Source organism: Coregonus lavaretus, assembly GCF_964263955.1.
Source record: "Coregonus lavaretus genome assembly, chromosome: 28".
In the NCBI taxonomy this organism is placed as follows: Eukaryota; Metazoa; Chordata; class Actinopteri; order Salmoniformes; family Salmonidae; genus Coregonus; species Coregonus lavaretus.
This window is the reverse complement of record NC_140015.1, coordinates 24,744,365-24,762,856: the sequence shown is the minus strand read 5'-3', so window position 1 is coordinate 24,762,856 and position 18,492 is coordinate 24,744,365. Positions and strand designations below refer to the sequence as shown.

At 43.9% G+C, this 18,492-nt stretch overlaps 1 protein-coding gene across 1 annotated transcript in view; it reads left to right on the top strand.

Annotated features, from left to right (window-relative positions):
- Positions 1–1,005: 1,005 nt before the first annotated feature.
- The window catches only part of LOC311103691 (glutamate receptor ionotropic, NMDA 2C-like), a gene marked incomplete at both ends in the record, with an annotated part of 50,991 nt that continues 33,504 nt past the window's right edge, over positions 1,006–18,492 (top strand). Inside the window, one exon of the mRNA XM_084145307.1 lies at positions 1,006–1,425. Coding sequence (XP_084001433.1) covers positions 1,006–1,425 — 420 coding nt within the window. The remainder of the gene's footprint in view (positions 1,426–18,492) is intronic.

The window sequence follows — 18,492 nt, the reverse complement described above, 5'->3', positions numbered from 1 at the left end:
ACTCCATTCAACTCCTTTGTGAAATACATATTTTTTTTATACTTTGCCATACAGCTATACATATCTGGAAGATCAAAACAAGGCAATTATGTTTTTGGAAGCTAAGCGTATTTTGGCAAAGAGTTTCTGGTTGATTTGATAATTTATTCATTACCTGGAACATGAATGAAGGATTTATGATTTTAATCTAAAAGGGAATCACTTAACAGACTTTGTTACTGTCAAGAGTGTCACTGTACTTTGGGAAAATTGCATTAAAGTCTATTAGCAATGCAGTGTTATGAACACTGATCTTATCAATTCATTTCAAAGGCTCAACTAAGGGAAAACTGTTATTCAATGTTAAGTTACATTAGGTTTTTTCCATAAACAATGCCTTAGAAATACAGTATGTAGCTGCCGTAAAAAAAAGCCTCCATGGCCAAAACCAGGTCTGCACCTATTCACTGGCTATTCACAGCACATAATACCTGCATTCAGACTTTTTGCAGATTAAGCTGGAATAGCTCTGCAGCACAATTTCAGAGGGAAAAAAAATGTCACGAGAGCGAAATGGTAAATCTTTGTTCTCCATTTGTTGCATTAAACAGTAGGCACCATCTGCTGTATTGGACTGCAGAGTACAACAGTAGTGGGGCCGCAGCTGCCATCCGCAGGCACAGCAACCTGCCCACTGCCTTGTGTTGCACGCCAAACACTCACTCAAAAAATACTACCCTGGGTCTCTCATCATCCACCTGACCCAGCCCACCACTAATGGCCGCTTGCATAGAGACACACCAGCATATGAAGCACATGACTCACAGATGAAGCTAAAATGTCTCTAAACAACAGGCAGTTGGTTTGGTTGGCTAGCCTGGAGAGATTACTAAGCATTATCACAACATTGCACAAATGACACGAAACGGTCCCATGTATCTAATAATCATGTCTTTACCCATCTCTCTCTTCTCTCCTCCTCTCATCCCCACCCTCGTCCCCTCTCTCAGGCAGTAGGTGACTGAGATGGGCGTTCGTCTAGGCCGCTTGAGCGACTCCCCATGGTGGTGGCCGCTGCTGCTGCTCTGCACTGCCCCCTGGTGCCAAGGCCGGCCGTTCGCAACACCCTTGCCAGCAGTCAACGTGGCAGTGGTGTTCAGCGGCTCGGCCTACCAGCAGGAGATCAAGGGGCGTCTCAGCAGGGAGAACTTCATGGACCTGCCCTTGGAGGTGAACCCCATCACAGTGCTGGTAAACAACACCAACCCTCGGACCCTGCTCACACGCATCTGTGACACACTGGCGGCCAACCGCGTCCATGGCGTGGTGTTCGAGGACAATATCGGCTCGGAAGCTGTGGCACAGATCCTGGACTTCATTGCACTGCAGACGGCCGTGCCCATCGTGGGCATCAGCGGGGGCTCCGCCATGGTCCTGCCTCATAAGGTCAGTGACCAGGGTTAGGCTGGGCTGGGGACACTTGGCTGCTAGTGTCTAGACTGCCTGAGGAACATGCTTAAGTTCATCTTATTTTGATTTTGGGGGATAACCTTGAAGGCCATATTATTTGTTTCCCCAAACTGCTGTAGAGAATAGCAGCTTAACTGATGTGTGGTTTATGACTACACAGTCACATTACATCAGAGGTTTTGGGCTTCTCACAGAGCAAATAATAAAACCAAAACAACAATAGCAACAATAGCAACAACACAGGACCCCCCAAGGTGAGCAAAGCACTCAGATCTTGTAAGCGCTCCACCACACACACACAGGCCAACAGTCATTTGTCTGGTGATTATCAGAGTCTTAATGAACATTGTCATTAGCAGACACACACATTGCCATTTCCAGGTGACTTACAGCACATGATTATAAACACACTGGATGTTAATGCTGCCCATACAGACACTGACAATATCCAATGGCTTAAACCAGGTAGCAGAGGGATGTCCAAATACTGCACATAATACACTCATTAAAGTATGAATAGAGGACATTTTGAAGGTCAAAATCAAAACATGATGGCCTCTGTCACTACATCCTTGTCTATTTTTAAACTTCTGGTCCCACCAGATATAAAGATGTTAAACTAGAGAAATCTATTTGTATTCGCTGGTAACAAATTTACAGTTTACAGTTGGACCCCTCATGTCAATAGAGTTATGCAATGATTTGAAATGTGTTGTATTACAGGGCATCATGCACTGGAGTTTGGCACCAGTAAATTGTCAGAAAGATGTTTGTGATACAGATTAGACTGCCGTTAAATTGCTTTTAGAGTAAAGCCTGATAGGTTTAGGAGCAGTGATCCATCTCCCAGAGCATTACACAAAGGGCTCAGCCACAGAGAGGAACTTTAATTAGACTGAAATGGCTGTCTTCTCTAACTATATCACCATCAATCTTCTCATAGGACAAACACAGCTCTGCGTTTTGCAGAGCATCACAATACTACTCACAGAAACAGAGAATGCACATTATGAGCATCACAATACTACTCACAGAGACAGAGAATGCATGTTATGAGCATCACATCGTTTATTCAGCGGGGGAAAATGGAGGCTGATAAAGCAGGCTGGCTGACCTCGGCCGGTCAGAGCAAGAGGATAAAACTGCTGCATTGTAATGTCTAATCAATGCTAGTCATTTCAGCTCAGGTAGATGGCTGTTTGAGTATGTGGCACACAGGGAACTGAGTAGCGGAAAATATGAGGTCTGCCCGCCACCCTCAATTCCATCAGTTAATCCACTCAAATAGGATTTTCTCTCCCTCATGTTTGTGAGATTTTCATAATAAATGTGAGAAACGTGTTCCTCCACAACAGGAGACGGCCAGGGCCATGGGCTCTCAGTACCTCGATTATGCATTCACATTCATACAAATCCTCATGGGGGTTGTGGTTCAATAGAAATCTGGTTAAAATGGATGCATTCCAACTCAATTGAATTTAAATCAATTTTTCTAAACAAAAAATAGATGAATTGATTCAAACTTTACTTTGTGTGTGGCCGAGATGATTGAGAGGGAAAGTTTATTTATTAGAAGTAACCCGGGGTCCATCAACAAAACAGTAATCAATATAGGGCCCAACAGACTGGCAATAGACCTGTGTATTAGACACTGTGCTTTGTTACATCCAGCACCCACGTCTCCCAACAGCTGCCGTTGTAATTTACATTTCCTTATTCCAGTCCACACATTACTGGACTGCTCCCTTGTCAAATAGCCACATTAATTCAAGGAAACATGTTGGGCAATCAGGGCATGGGCATAGCTTCTTCTGGGCAATAAAAGGGGTGTCACTGGCTAGCTAATACCTCCAGCAGGTCATTTACACTCTAATTACGCCAAGTTGGGGAACACAACAGCTAATCATTCATAATAAAATCCAACATAAATAAAATAGGAAAAATGCAATTACCTAAAGGTTGGCAGCTGTTTAATTGAGAGTGTGTGGTAATTATTATGTGTACTATGTACAACACTGTGTAGGCTAGGTCGTACTGACACATGGCTCATAATCAGTTATACCAACATTAAATCATGCAATAACAATATAATAACAATAGTACGATACAAAACACAAGGCTTATATGCAGAGCAGAGAACACCTAATGTTGTTGAATCCAGAGTTGATGACAGAGAGAGGAACAGAAGTGTCACAGGCCTCATTAGAGGCTGGCATAGAGCCTTGCCCATGGCATGGTGGCACTCACAGGCTCAGACTGATTAGAAGAGCTCTATCTTCATAAAAACCAAGGCCACCAACAGCCCCTGCCAGAGCAGGTGGAGACAGTATGGTGGGACGTGATGTCCATCAGCACATCTGTTTTGTGTCCCTGAGCCTGAACATGAATGGTACCTTTCTACAGGAAACAGAGCTGGTTTGCAGCTAGCGCAGCCTTGTGTGGTGATGTCATCCTTCCTGTGGCTTAAGTCAGCTAAACTGTCTTCACTGGAACAATTCGTTTTACATAGAATGAACTAACTGTTGGTGGGACCATGGACTTTAATCTAGGCTTGGGCTGGTCTATATGTTACTTACACAAAGTGTGCCTGTACCAAACAGAGTGATTTAAATGTTCAAAGATACAATCCTTTGGAAAAGTGAAAATTGGGGATGAATTAATTGACAGAATATGGAAATAAATGCTCACAAAATGTGTTTGTGTGCTTACGCACTTGAAATGTATATTCATGACTTAATTTTAAATGTGATGGCACTTAAATGTTACCACTTCAGATGTAGCCATTTATATGAACCTTTAAGATACCTTTAAATGAGCTTTTCAACGAGGCTGAGAGATTGCTCACCATTGATTGATTAGTGGGACGCCGTACAAGCTGGTCAACAAGCCAACTCAATCATTTAAAATGTTGTCTCTGAGAAAGCAGAGTTTGATCATGCTCGAAGAGGATGGCGAAAATGAACAGAGAACAGATTCCTATCCTGAGGAGATTTGGCTCAATTAGCATGTTGATTAGCTAAATTAGAATAACCCATTAGAAACCTATTATTCCTTTTTTTTCTTGAAATTAGAAAAAGTTAAAACAATCATTGGATAATCAATAGCCTAGCAGACACAAATAATCTAATCCATGGAATGTGTGTGGGTGAGGACCAACAGGGTTTTACAAGAAGTATAGGGCAGATTCAGACAAACCCAACTCAAGGAGAATGTGCTTGTCTGTTGTCTGTCTGTTGTCTGTCTGGAGTCGTCAAACAGAGAGAGAGCTTCCTTAACAGAGGATTCTAATCTAGCTGTGAGGCATGCAGTCATATATCACCTTCTGATGGAAATTAAATAAAATCTGCTTCACTAGTGCCAATCAATCATGGCTAACACGCAAGCCTGGAATGTTAAAATGCAAGGGGGGATTTGGTGCATTAATTCCCACTGGGGATTTACAACCAGGGGTGACTGGTGACTGGTGGCTGCTATGTACGACATGACAGGGTAGAGATAAAATAAAATAAAATTGTATTGGTCACATATGCCGAATACAACAGGTGTAGACCTTACCATGAAATGCTTACTTACAAGCACTTAACCAACAATGCAGTTCAAGAAATAGAGTTAAGAAAATATTTACTAAATAAACTAAAGTAAAAAATAAAATAAAAAGTAACACAATAAAATAACAATATCGAGGATATATACAGGGGTTACCGGTACCGAGTCAATGTGTGGGGGTACAGGTTAGTCGACGTAATTTGTACATATAGGTAGGGGTAAAGTGACTATGCATAGATAACAGTCTATGACTTGGGTGACTGGAGTCTTAAACAATTTTTTGGGCCTTCCTCTGACACCGCCTAGTATATAGGTCCTGGATGGCAGGAAGCTTGGCCCCAGTGATGTACTGGGCCGTACGCACTACCCTCTGTAGCGCCTTACGGTCGGATGCCGAGCAGTTGCCATACCAGGCGGTGATGCAACCGGTCAGGATGCTCTCGACGGTGCAGCTGTATAACGTTTTGAGGATCTGGGGACCCATGACAAATCTTTTCAGTCTCCTGATGGGGAAAAGGTGTTGTTGTGCCCTCTTCACGACTGTCTTGGTGTGTTTGGACCATGATAGTTTGTTGGTGATGTGGACACCAAGGAACTTGAAACTCTCAACCCGCTCCACTACAGCCCCACCGATGTGAATGGGGGCGTGTTCGGCCCTCCTTTTCCTGTAGTCCACGATCATCTCCTTTGTCTTGCTCACGTTAAGCGAGAGGTTGTTGTCCTGGCACCACACTGCCAGGTCTCTGACCTCCTCCCTATAGACTGTCTCATCATTGTGGGTGATCAGGACTACCAATGTCGTGTCGTCAGCAAACTTAATGATGGTGTTGGAGACAGATGTAGCCATTTATATGAACCTTTAAGATACCTTTAAATAAGCTTTTCAACAAGGCTGAGAGATTGCTCACCGTTGATTGATTAGTGGGACGCCGTACAAGCTGGTCAACAAGCCAACTCAATCATTTAAAATGTTGTCTCTGAGAAAGCAGAGTTTGATCATGCTCGAAGAGGATGGCGAAAATGAACAGAGAACAGATTCCTATCCTGAGGAGATTTGGCTCAATTAGCATGTTGATTAGCTAAATTAGAATAACCCATTAGAAACCTATTATTCCTTTTTTTTCTTGAAATTAGAAAAAGTTAAAACAATCATTGGATAATCAATAGCCTAGCAGACACAAATAATCTAGTCCATGGAATGTGTGTGGGTGAGGACCAACAGGGTTTAACAAGAAGTATAGGGCAGATTGTTGTAGAAATATTTGACTCAAAAGTAGTCAACTCAAAAATACCTCTCAAGAGACTTGTGAATCCAAAAATTAGGCTTTATTATTGCGTAACAAAGCCGAGGTGCTCCATGGAACATCTGGCTCTCCTTGGCTCAAAGATCTCCTTTTATACAAATACAAGTGCACAATCATGCTTACATAGCATATACAGTTACTCCCCTTAGGGCAAATGATTAACTTATTTTAGTGCCACTCTACCCTTATCTTTCAACGTCCAGATGTCACATGTGGTTTACTCCAAAAGGCCATGGGCGCTTTTCCATATGAGGCCTCTTTCCCTTATCTCATTATATTGGTGGCGTGGCTCAGACACTTTCTTAAAAAATAATATACATACATTCATTAAAGCACGGTTACACACTGCATTGATTATATTCCTTATTTAGACATGCATCTGGATTATAATATATCAATCATGTTTACTATATTTTACCTTTGACATTTCCCAACATTTGCCTTATAAAATATCTCTATAAGATTCAGACAAACCCAACTCAAGGAGAATGTGCTTGTCTATTGTCTGTCTGTTGTCTGTCTGCAGTCGTCAAACAGAGAGAGAGCTTCCTTAACAGAGGATTCTAATCTAGCTGTGAGGCATGCAGCCATATATCACCTTCTGATGGAAATTAAATAAAATATGCTTCACTAGTGCCAATCAATCATGGCTAACACGCAAGCCTGGAATGTTAAAATGCAAGGGGGGCTTTGGAGCATTCATTCCCACTGGGGATTTACAACCAGGGGTGACTGGTGACTGGTGGCTGCTATGTACGACATTACACGGTAGAGATAAAATAAAATAAAATAAAATTGTATTGGTCACATATGCCGAATACAACAGGTGTAGACCTTACCATGAAATGCTTACTTACAAGCACTTAACCAACAATGCAGTTCAAGAAATAGAGTTAAGAAAATATTTACTAAATAAACTAAAGTAAAAAATAAAATAAAAAGTAACACAATAAAATAACAATATCGAGGATATATACAGGGGTTACCGGTACCGAGTCAATGTGTGGGGGTACAGGTTAGTCAACGTAATTTGTACATATAGGTAGGGGTAAAGTGACTATGCATAGATAACAGTCTATGACTTGGGTGACTGGAGTCTTTGACAATTTTTTGGGCCTTCCTCTGACACCGCCTAGTATATAGGTCCTGGATGGCAGGAAGCTTGGCCCCAGTGATGTACTGGGCCGTACGCACTACCCTCTGTAGCGCCTTACGGTCGGATGCCGAGCAGTTGCCATACCAGGCGGTGATGCAACCGGTCAGGATGCTCTCGACAGTGCACCTATATAACTTTTTGAGGATCTGGGGACCCATGACAAATCTTTTCAGTCTCCTGAGGGGGAAAAGGTGTTGTTGTGCCCTCTTCACGACTGTCTTGGTGTGTTTGGACCATGATAGTTTGTTGGTGATGTGGACACCAAGGAACTTGAAACTCTCAACCCGCTCCACTACAGCCCCACCGATGTGAATGGGGCCGTGTTCGGCCCTCCTTTTCCTGTAGTCCACGATCATCTCCTTTGTCTTGCTCACGTTGAAGGAGAGGTTGTTGTCCTGGCACCACACTGCCAGGTCTCTGACCTCCTCCCTATAGGCTATCTCATCGTTGTGGGTGATCAGGACTACCAATGTCATGTCGTCAGCAAACTTAATGATGGTGTTGGAGTCGTGCTTGGCCACACAGTCGTGGGTGAACATGGAAAACAGGAGGGGACTAAGCATGCACCCCTGAGGGGCCCCCGTGTTTAGGATCAGCATGGCAGATGTGTTGTTGCCTACCCTTACCACCTAGGGGCGGCCCGTCAGGAAGTCCAGGATCCAGTTGCAGAGGGAGGTGTTTAGTCCCAGGATCCTTACCTTAGTGATGAGCTTTGTGAGCACTATGGTGTGGAACGCTGAGCTGTAGTCAATGAACAGCATTCTCACATAGGTGTTCCTTTTGTCCAGGTGGGAAAGGGCAGTGTGGATTGCGATTGAGATTGCGTCATCTGTGGATCTGTTGGGACGGTATGCGAATTGGAGTGGGTCTAGGGTTTCCAGGATGATGGTGTTAATGTGAGCCATGACCAGCCTTTCAAAGTACTTCATGGCTACCGACGTGAGTGCTACGGGGCAGGTTACCTTCGCTTTCTTGGGCACAGGGACTATGGTGGTCTGCTTGAAACATGTAGGTATTACAGACTTGGTCAGGGAGAGGTTGAAAATGTCAGTGAAGACACTTGCCAGTTGGTCCTGGTAATCCATCTGGCCCCGCGGCCTTGTGAATGTTGACCTGTTTAAAGGTCTTGCTCACATCGGCTACAGAGAGCGTGATCACACAGTCTTCCGGAACAGCTGGTGCTCTCATGCATGCTTCAGTGTTGGCTACCTCAAAGCGAGCATAAAATACGTTTAGCTCATCTTGTAGGCTCGCGTCACTGGGCAGCTCGCGGCTGGGTTTCCCGTTGTAGTCCGTAATAGTTTGCAAGCCCTGCCACATCCGATGAGCGTCAGAACCGGTGTAGTAGGATTCAATCTTAGTCCTGTATTGATGCTTTGCCTGTTTGATGGTTCATCTGAGGGCATAGAGGGATTTCTGATAAGCGTCCGGATTAGTGTCCCGCTCCTTGAAAGCGGCAGCTCTAGCCTTTAGCTCAGTGCGGATGTTTCCTGTAATCCATGGCTTTAGGTTGGGATATATCCGTACGGTCACTGTGGGGACGACGTCGTCGCCGAACTTATTGATGAAGCCGGTGACTGAGGTGGTATATTCCTCAATGCCATTGAATGAATCCCGGAACATATTCCAGCCTGTGCTAGCAAAACAGTCCTGTAGCTTAGCATCCGCGTCATCTGACCACTTCCGTATTGAGCGAGTCACTGGTACTTCCTGCTTTAGTTGTTGCTTGTAAGCAGGAATCAGGAGGATAAAATTATGGTCAGATTTGCCAAATGGAGTGCGAGGGAGAGCTTTGTATGCGTCTCTGTGTGTGGAGTAATGGTGGTCTGGATTTTTTTTCCCTCTGGTTGCACATGTGACATGCTGGTAGAAATGCCTGCATTAAAGTCCCCGGCCACTAGGAGCGCCGCTTCTGGATGAGCATTTTCTTGTTTGCTTATGTCCTTATACAGCTTGTTGAGTGCCAGCATCGGTTTGTGGTGGTAGATAGACGGCTACGAAAAATATAGATGGTCTACAGTTTATCATGAGGTACTCTACCTCAGGCGAGCAATACTCGAGACTTCTTTAATATTAGACATCGTCGCGCACCAGCTGATATTGACAAATAGACACACACCACCACCCTTCGTCAGACGTACAGTGAGGGAAAAAAGTATTTGATCCCCTGCTGATTTTGTACGTTTGCCCACTGACAAAGAAATGATTAGTCTATAATTTTAATGGTAGGTTTATTTGAACAGTGAGAGACAGAATAACAACAAAGAAATCCAGAAAAACGCATGTCAAAAATGTTATAAATTGATTTGCATTTTAATGAGGGAAATAAGTATTTGATCCCCTCTCAATCAGAAAGATTTCTGGCTCCCAGGTGTCTTTTATACAGGGGAGTGCTCCTAATCTCAGCTTGTTACCTGTATAAAAGACACCTGTCCACAGAAGCAATCAATCAATCAGATTCCAAACTCTCCACCATGGCCAAGACCAAAGAGCTCTCCAAGGATGTCAGGGACAATATTGTAGACCTACACAAGGCTGGAATGGGCTACAAGACCATCGCCAAGTAGCTTGGTGAGAAGGTGACAACAGTTGGTGTGATTATTCGCAAATGGAAGAAACACAAAATCTGAACTGTCAATCTCCCTCGGCCTGGGGCTCCATGCAAGATCTCACCTCCTGGAGTTGCAATGATCATGAGAACGGTGAGGAATCAGCTCAGAACTACACGGGAGGATCTTGTCAATGACCTCAAGGCAGCTGGGACCATAGTCACCAAGAAAACAATTGGTAACACACTACGCCGTGAAGGACTGAAATCCTGCAGTGCCCGCAAGGTCCCCCTGCTCAAGAAAGCACATATACAGGGCCGTCTGAAGTTTGCCAATGAACATCTGAATGATTCAGAGGAGAACTGGGTGAAAGTGTTGTGGTCAGATGAGACCAAAATGGAGCTCTTTGGCATCAACTCAACTCGCCGTGTTTGGAGGAGGAGGAATGCTGCCTATGACCCCAAGAACACCATCCCCACGTCAAACATGGAGGTGGAAACATTATGCTTTGGGGGTGTTTTTCTGCTAAGGGGACAGGACAACTTCACCGCATCAAAAGGACGATGGACGGGGCCATGTACCGTCAAATCTTGGGTGAGAACCTCCTTCCCTCAGCCAGGGCATTGAAAATGGGTCGTGGATGGGTATTCCAGCATGACAATGACCCAAAACACACGGCCAAGGCAACAGAGGAGTGGCTCAAGAAGAAGCACATTAAGGTCCTGGAGTGGCCTAGCCAGTCTCCAGACCTTAATCCCATAGAAAATCTGTGGAGGGAGCTGAAGGTTTGAGTTGCCAAACGTCAGCCTCGAAACCTTAATGACTTGGAGAAGATCTGCAAAGAGGAGTGGGACAAAATCCCTCCTGAGATGTGTGCAAACCTGGTGGCCAACTACAAGAAACGTCTGACCTCTGTGATTGCCAACAAGGGTTTTGTCACCAAGTACTAAGTCATGTTTTGCAGAGGGGTCAAATACATATTTCCCTCATTAAAATCAATTTATAACATTTTTGACATGCTTTTTTCTGGATTATTCTGTTGTTATTCTGTCTCTCACTGTTCAAATAAACCTACCATTAAAATTATAGACTTATCATGTCTTTGTCAGTGGGCAAACGTACAAAATCAGCAGGGGATCAAATACTTTTTTCCCTCACTGTAGCTGTTCTGTCCTGCCGATGAACGGGAAAACCCAGCCAACTGAATATTATCCGTGTCGTCGAGCCACGACTTGGTGAAACATAAGATATTACAGTTTTTAACATCCCGTCGGTAGGATAATCTTGAGCGGAGATCATCCAGTTTATTTTCCAGTGATTGCACGTTGGCCAATAGAACGGATGGTAGAGGCGGGTTTCCCACTCGCCGACGAATCCTCATTTGAATTTGTCTCCCGAGTGGCGCAGTGGTCTAAGGCACTGCATCGCTGTGCTAGCTGTGCCACTAGAGATCCTGGTTCAAATCCAGGCTCTGGTGTAGCCGGCCGTGACCGGGAGACCCATGGGCCAGTGCACAATTGGCCCAGGGTAGGGGAGGGAATGGCCGGCAGGGATGTAGCTCAGTTGGTAGAGCATGGCGTTTGCAACGCCAGGGTTGTGGGTTCGATTCCTACGGGGGGCCAGTATGAAAAATAATGTATGCACTAACTGTAAGTCGCTCTGGATAAGAGCGTCTGCTAAATGACTTGTTTAAAAAAAAATCTGTACTATATTACATGTGATCTTTGACAATGCCATGTTCTAATATGATTCACAAGGGGAATAGCAGGGAACAGTCATGTATCAAATGTTTAACCACAACACACTTGCAGCAAAGCCCAATAGACGGAGACATGACGTATCAGACAACATCATACTGTAGTAGTCCCAGGTAGACAAGACAGCATTCAGACTGTCTGTCCAGCCGTCTCGCTTCACACACCTATCACTGGGGACCGAATCCTAACTTGAGATTTATGTCTGTAACCCACATTTTTTTATTACATCTTAAATCTCCCATTGACATTAATGCATAATTTATGCATAAGTTTACATGTATCTTAAGTTAGGATTGGGTCCAGAGTCTCTTTGCTTCAGTGGTCCGGAGGGGTGTTGGGAAACAGGGCGAGCAGCAGTAGCAGACCTCGTTTCTCAAAGCAGGAAGGGGAGCCTGAGGCCCATCCCTAAAGTAGAGCAACCTTTTTCTCTCTTCCTTTCTTCACATCCTAAACCTACTTGTGTCCCTCTCTACCTTGTTGCTATGCATCCTGGGGCCAGTGACACAGATACAGTATGAACTGTCTAGACAGGGCTAAATAGGCTGGGATGGTATTCAGAGGATCTGTATGGGAGTCTGCAATCTGAGTAAGGATGCATGAATACATAACAAAATCACTTAATATATTTTTTGTCCTGGTTTTCTTCAAGTCAAAGGCATATAATAAACATTGTTTATGGCGCATAATAATTTACTAGATAATTTAGCATGAGAATTACAGAATACAACACAATTCAGACAGTAACAAATGAATTTGTGCTCACTTTAGTGTTACAATGTAATATAAATGCATTCAAAATGGATGCAATAAAACTCAAATGTACAAAATTATTGTAATGCAGTGCTATCTGTTACTGCCTTTGGATCTCCTCTATCATTGTGAGGAAGGACAAATGACTACGGCGGTGTACGTCTGTCTGTTCCTCGGCCCTGCGCAGGGTCCCTGTGACGTCAGCACATGGGACGAGCACATGACGACAGTGCCAGGGTACATCACGCTGGGAGTTGAGGGCGGACATATGCCGCAGCAAAGATCCATGTCCAGAAGTCACTCACCATTGGAGAGAGATGGAGAGAGAGAGAGAGAGAGAGCGAGAGAGAGAGAGAGAGAGAGAGAGAGAGAGAGAGAGAGAGAGAGAGAGAGAGAGAGAGAGCAGGATGCCATGTGCTCCTCTTGCACAAAGGGAGGAAGAGAGAGAAAGAGAGAGGAAACAAGAGAGAGAACGAGGCAGAGCACGTCTGCCTTTATCTCTCCACCGGCCCTTCTGGAATGGCTACTCGCCGCCGGTCTCCCTCCCTCAGATTTATTTTGCAACTTCTGAATCAATTACAACACAGTACAGACTCCCTGCTCTAATCTCTCAAGCCCCTAGCACCACAATTCCAGGTGCCCTTGCAGTTGCAGCTTTGTGTTTTATTGCAAAGCCTCATTTCTTTCCCCTTGTTTTTCTTAAACCATTCCATCTCCATTACACTCTATCAATAATTAGTGACAGCGATTTGTTTCTGTGAGAGTCCTTCAAATGCCCACCATTGGTCCAGATAACATTTTTGTTTTCAGTGGCCTAAACTTTGTGTGTGTAGAGAGCATTGTATTCTGAAAAGAAAATCTGTTGTATTGGGGTTCTTGACCACTGACCTGTGGTCCTATAAAAGCATCTGTGCAGTGATATATATGGCTTTTATCTCTCATCTGACCCCGATCCAACCCATTTGTAAAGCATTCAGTTGCTAATCTGTTACCCACAAAGCCACAAAGCACTCAAGCAAAGAGCCAGTTGGCTAATATAAAACATACAATTAGGGAGAAGAGATGAGATGTGTGTTTTTGTTACAGTATATAAAGACATATCACTCTATCTTGTTGTTTGTAAACAGACCACTGGCCAGACTCGAGAGCTTGGGACAAAGGTTCTATCTGCATATTTGTAAAAAAAAAAAAAAAAAGTTATAGACATAGCCTTGTTCTGTTCAATGTTCTCTACCTATATAGTACTCTAAATATCCCAATTAATGTTGATAAATTCAAAAAAATACAATATATAAAATTGCTGACACCATTCAAACCAATGAGGGTCCGGAACTTTAAAGCCAATTATCTCAGAATCATCTTTTTGCAGATAGAACCTTATAGTCCTAAACTCTCGCAGTGCCAGTGGAGGCTAAGCTGTTAACTAGATGACGTTAAATCTTCTTTATGAAATGTACACACTTACAGTACAGAGGCACAATGGGACTTCAGTCTATAGTCACAACCCTTTCATGGAAACAACAACACCGTATACTAATCACCATCAACATAAAGAAACAAACATCTGGCAAAATCTGCCCTACACCTATAGGAGATTTAGTTTCATATTCAGCACGTAGTATTGGTAACAGACACCTGTTTCCAACCAGATTCCCTTAAATCCCCTCAAGCGATTTGATTCAGACACTATTGTCCATGTCCGACAGTATGTATCATCAGATATGGGGTTGTGTCCTGATGCATAATGGTTAAGAGCTTTAGCATGCTGGGTTGGGCTGTAGCTGAGCCTGTGGCTGTCCGCTGTCCATGCTCAGGGCTCATTTGGACTACAGTACAGTAGCTAACTGTCTCGACAATCCCAATTGAGTGGTCGCTACCACACTTAGCTGGGGGCTTTTCTCTAGATAGACCCTTAGGTTTTTTTTCGGCTGAGAGTCACAGTGTGATCGTGTACACATACTAGACACAGTCAAACACAGGCACACACAGGCACATACACACACGAACACACACACACACATGCTAAGGAGCAAATTGATTTTACACTCTGCCAGATGAATACTCGTGGCATACAAGTGGTGAAAAAAGGCTGCATGCACAGAAAGAAGACAATAACTTTGACAGATTTGCTGCGGGACACTGAGAGGAGTTAGAAAATGCCATCTTCAAAACCTGCTCAGTTACCAACCTGCATAACACCCTTGCTCCTTCTAAACCGATGTTGCAAGATGTTTTATTGTCCCTTCTACTGTATCATATCTACCTCCAAGGTAATGTAGGAGGATGTCTTTTGTATACGGAAAAGGGTAGAACACAAATAGCTAAATGTTCAATGTTACTAATTGAAATAGAAACAGAGAGGATGTGATATTCAGAGCGATGAGAACGGTCAGTGGAGACACTCAGAGGAATAGACCAGTATGATGACTGACATCAGGAGACACACAGATAGTTCTAACCTTCTTTAGACTTCTCTGAAGGACAACAATGGAGACAGAATGAAACAGCAGAACAAGAGGACAGAGTAGTCCTGGTCTCTGGATACCTGGCTTTCTGTAACCCCAAACCTCAACAAGCTTGATGACCATGACAGAGACAGAGCACAGTCCCCTAGAGAGGGAAAGGGACAGGTAAGGTCCAGCTTGAGTGAAGCAGTGACTTCTGGGTACTGCTCTGATAGCATCAAGGAAAAATGGCATACAGTGCCTTCAGAAAGTATTCACACCCCTTGATTTTTTTCCCGATTTTGTTGTGTTACAAAGTGGGATTACACAAAATATTCTGTAATGTCAAAGTGGAAGAAAAATTTGAACATTTGTAAAACAAAAAACAAAAAACCTTGAATATACAGTGGGGAAAAAAAGTATTTAGTCAGCCACCAATTGTGCAAGTTCTCCCACTTAAAAAGAAGAGAGAGGCCTGTAATTTTCATCATAGGTACATGTCAACTATGACAGACAAATTGAGAAAAAAATTTCCAGAAAATCACATTGTAGGATTTTTAATGAATTTATTTGCAAATTATGGTGGAAAATAAGTATTTGGTCACCTACAAACAAGCAAGATTTCTGGCTCTCACAGACCTGTAACTTCTTCTTTAAGAGGCTCCTCTGTCCCCCACTCGTTACCTGTATTAATGGCACCTGTTTGAACTTGTTATCAGTATAAAAGACACCTGTCCACAACCTCAAACAGTCACACTCCAAACTCCACTATGGCCAAGACCAAAGAGCTGTCAAAGGACACCAGAAACAAAATTGTAAACCTGCACCAGGCTGGGAAGACTGAATCTGCAATAGGTAAGCAGCTTGGTTTGAAGAAATCAACTGTGGGAGCAATTATTAGGAAATGGAAGACATACAAGACCACTGATAATCTCCCTCGATCTGGGGCTCCACGCAAGATCTCACCCCATGGGGTCAAAATGATCACAAGAACGGTGAGCAGAAATCCCAGAACCACACGGGGGGACCTAGTGAATGACCTGCAGAGAGCTGGGACCAAAGTAACAAAGCCTACCATCAGTAACACACTACCCGCCAGGGACTCAAATCCTGCAGTGCCAGACGTGTCCCCCTGCTTAAGCCAGTACATGTCCAGGCCCGTCTGAAGTTTGCTAGAGTGCATTTGGATGATCCAGAAGAGGATTGGGAGAATGTCATATGGTCAGATGAAACCAAAAAAGAACTTTTTGGTAAAAACTCAACTCGTCGTGTTTGGAGGACAAAGAATGCTGAGTTGCATCCAAAGAACACCATACCTACTGTGAAGCATGGGGGTGGAAACATCATGCTTTGGGGCTGTTTTTCTGCAAAGGGACCAGGACGACTGATCCGTGTAAAGGAAAGAATGAATGGGGCCATGTATCGTGAGATTTTGAGTGAAAACCTCCTTCCATCAGCAAGGGCATTGAAGATGAAACGTGGCTGGGTCTTTCAGCATGACAATGATCCCAAACACACCGCCCGGGCAACGAAGGAGTGGCTTCGTAAGAAGCATTTCAAGGTCCTGGAGTGGCCTAGCCAGTCTCCAGATCTCAACCCCATAGAAAATCTTTGGAGGGAGTTGAAAGTCCGTGTTGCCCAGCGACAGCCCCAAAACATCACTGCTCTAGAGGAGATCTGCATGGAGGAATGGGCCAAAATACCAGCAACAGTGTGTGAAAACCTTGTGAAGACTTACAGAAAACGTTTGACCTGTGTCATTGCCAACAAAGGGTATATAACAAAGTATTGAGAAACTTTTGTTATTGACCAAATACTTATTTTCCACCAGAATTTGCAAATAAATTCATTAAAAATCCTACAATGTGATTTTCTGGATTTTTTTTTCTCATTTTGTCTGTCATAGTTGACGTGTACCTATGATGAAAATTACAGGCCTCTCTCATCTTTTTAAGTGGGAGAACTTGCACAATTGGTGGCTGACTAAATACTTTTTTCCCCCACTGTATCTTGATTAGATAGGTATGTTAGAATCACCTTTGGCAGCGATTACAGCTGTGAGTCTTTCTGGGTAAGTCTCTAAGAGCTTTCCACACCTGGATTGTGCAACATTTGACATTATTATTTTCAAAATGCTTCAAGCTCTGTCAAGTTGGTTGTTGATCATTGCTAGACAACCATTTTCAGGGCTTGCCATAGATCTTCAAGTAGATTTAAGTCAAAACTGTAACTCGGCCACTCAGGAACATTCACTGCCTTCTTGGTAAGCAACTCCAGTGTAGATTTGGCCTTGTGTTTTAGGTTATTGTCCTGCTGAAAGGTGAATTCATCTCCCAGTGTCTGGTGGAAAGCAAACTGAACCAGGTTTTCCTCTAGGATTTTGCCTGTGCTTAGCTCCATTCCGTTTCTTTTTTATCCTGAAAAACTCCCAAGTCCTTAACTATTACAAGCATACCCATTACATGATGCAGCCACCACTATGCTTGAAAATATGGAGAGTGGTACTCAGTAATGTGTTGTATTGGCTTTGCCCCAAACATAACACTTTGTATTCAGGTTTTTGAAGTATTATTTTAGTGCCTTGTTGCAAACAGGATGCATGTTTTGGAATAGTTTTATTCTGTACAGGCTTCCTTCTTTTCACTTTGTCAATTAGGTTAGTATTGTGGAGAAACTAAAATTACTAAAACTTAAAGTTTTCTCCTATCACAGCCATTAAACTCTATAACTGTTTTTCTTTCCTTCTTTCTGTTCTTTCCAAAACACTTGAGCGTGCTGTCTCTGATCAACTTTCTCATTATCTCTCTCAGAACAATCTTCTTGACCCTAACTAGTCAGGCTTCAAGACAGGTCACTCAACCGAGACTGCTCTTCTCTGTGTCAGGAAGACTCTCCGCACTGTCAAAACTGACTCTCTCTCCTCTGTTCTCATCCTCCTAGATCTAATAGCTGCCATCGACACCGTGAACCATCAGATCTTCCTCTCCACCCTCTCAGGGCTGGGCGTCTCAGGCTCTGCACACTCTTGGATTGCATCCTTCCTGGCAGGCTGCTCCTACCAGGTGACATGGAGAGGATCTGTGTCTGCACCACTTACTCTCACTACTGGTGTCCCCCAGGGCTCGGTTCTAGGCCCTCTCCTCTTCTCTCTATACACCAAGTCACTCGGCTCCGTCATATCCTCACATGGTCTCTCCTATCATTGCTATGCAGATGACACTCAACTACTTTTCTCCTTCCCCCCTTCTGACACCCAGGTGTCGACACGCATCTCTGCGTGCCTGGCAGATATCTCAACTTGGACGTCAGCCCACCACCTCAAGCTTAACCTCGACCAGACGGAGCTGCTCTTCCTTCTGGGGAAGGCCTGCCCGTTCAAAGACCTCTCCATCACGGTTGACAACTCTAGTGTCGCCCTCCCAGTGCAAAGAACCTTGGTGTGACCCTGGACAACACCCTGCCGTTCTCTGCAAACATCAAAGCAGTGACTCGCTCCAACATCCGTAGAATATGACCCTACCTCACGCAGGAAGCGCC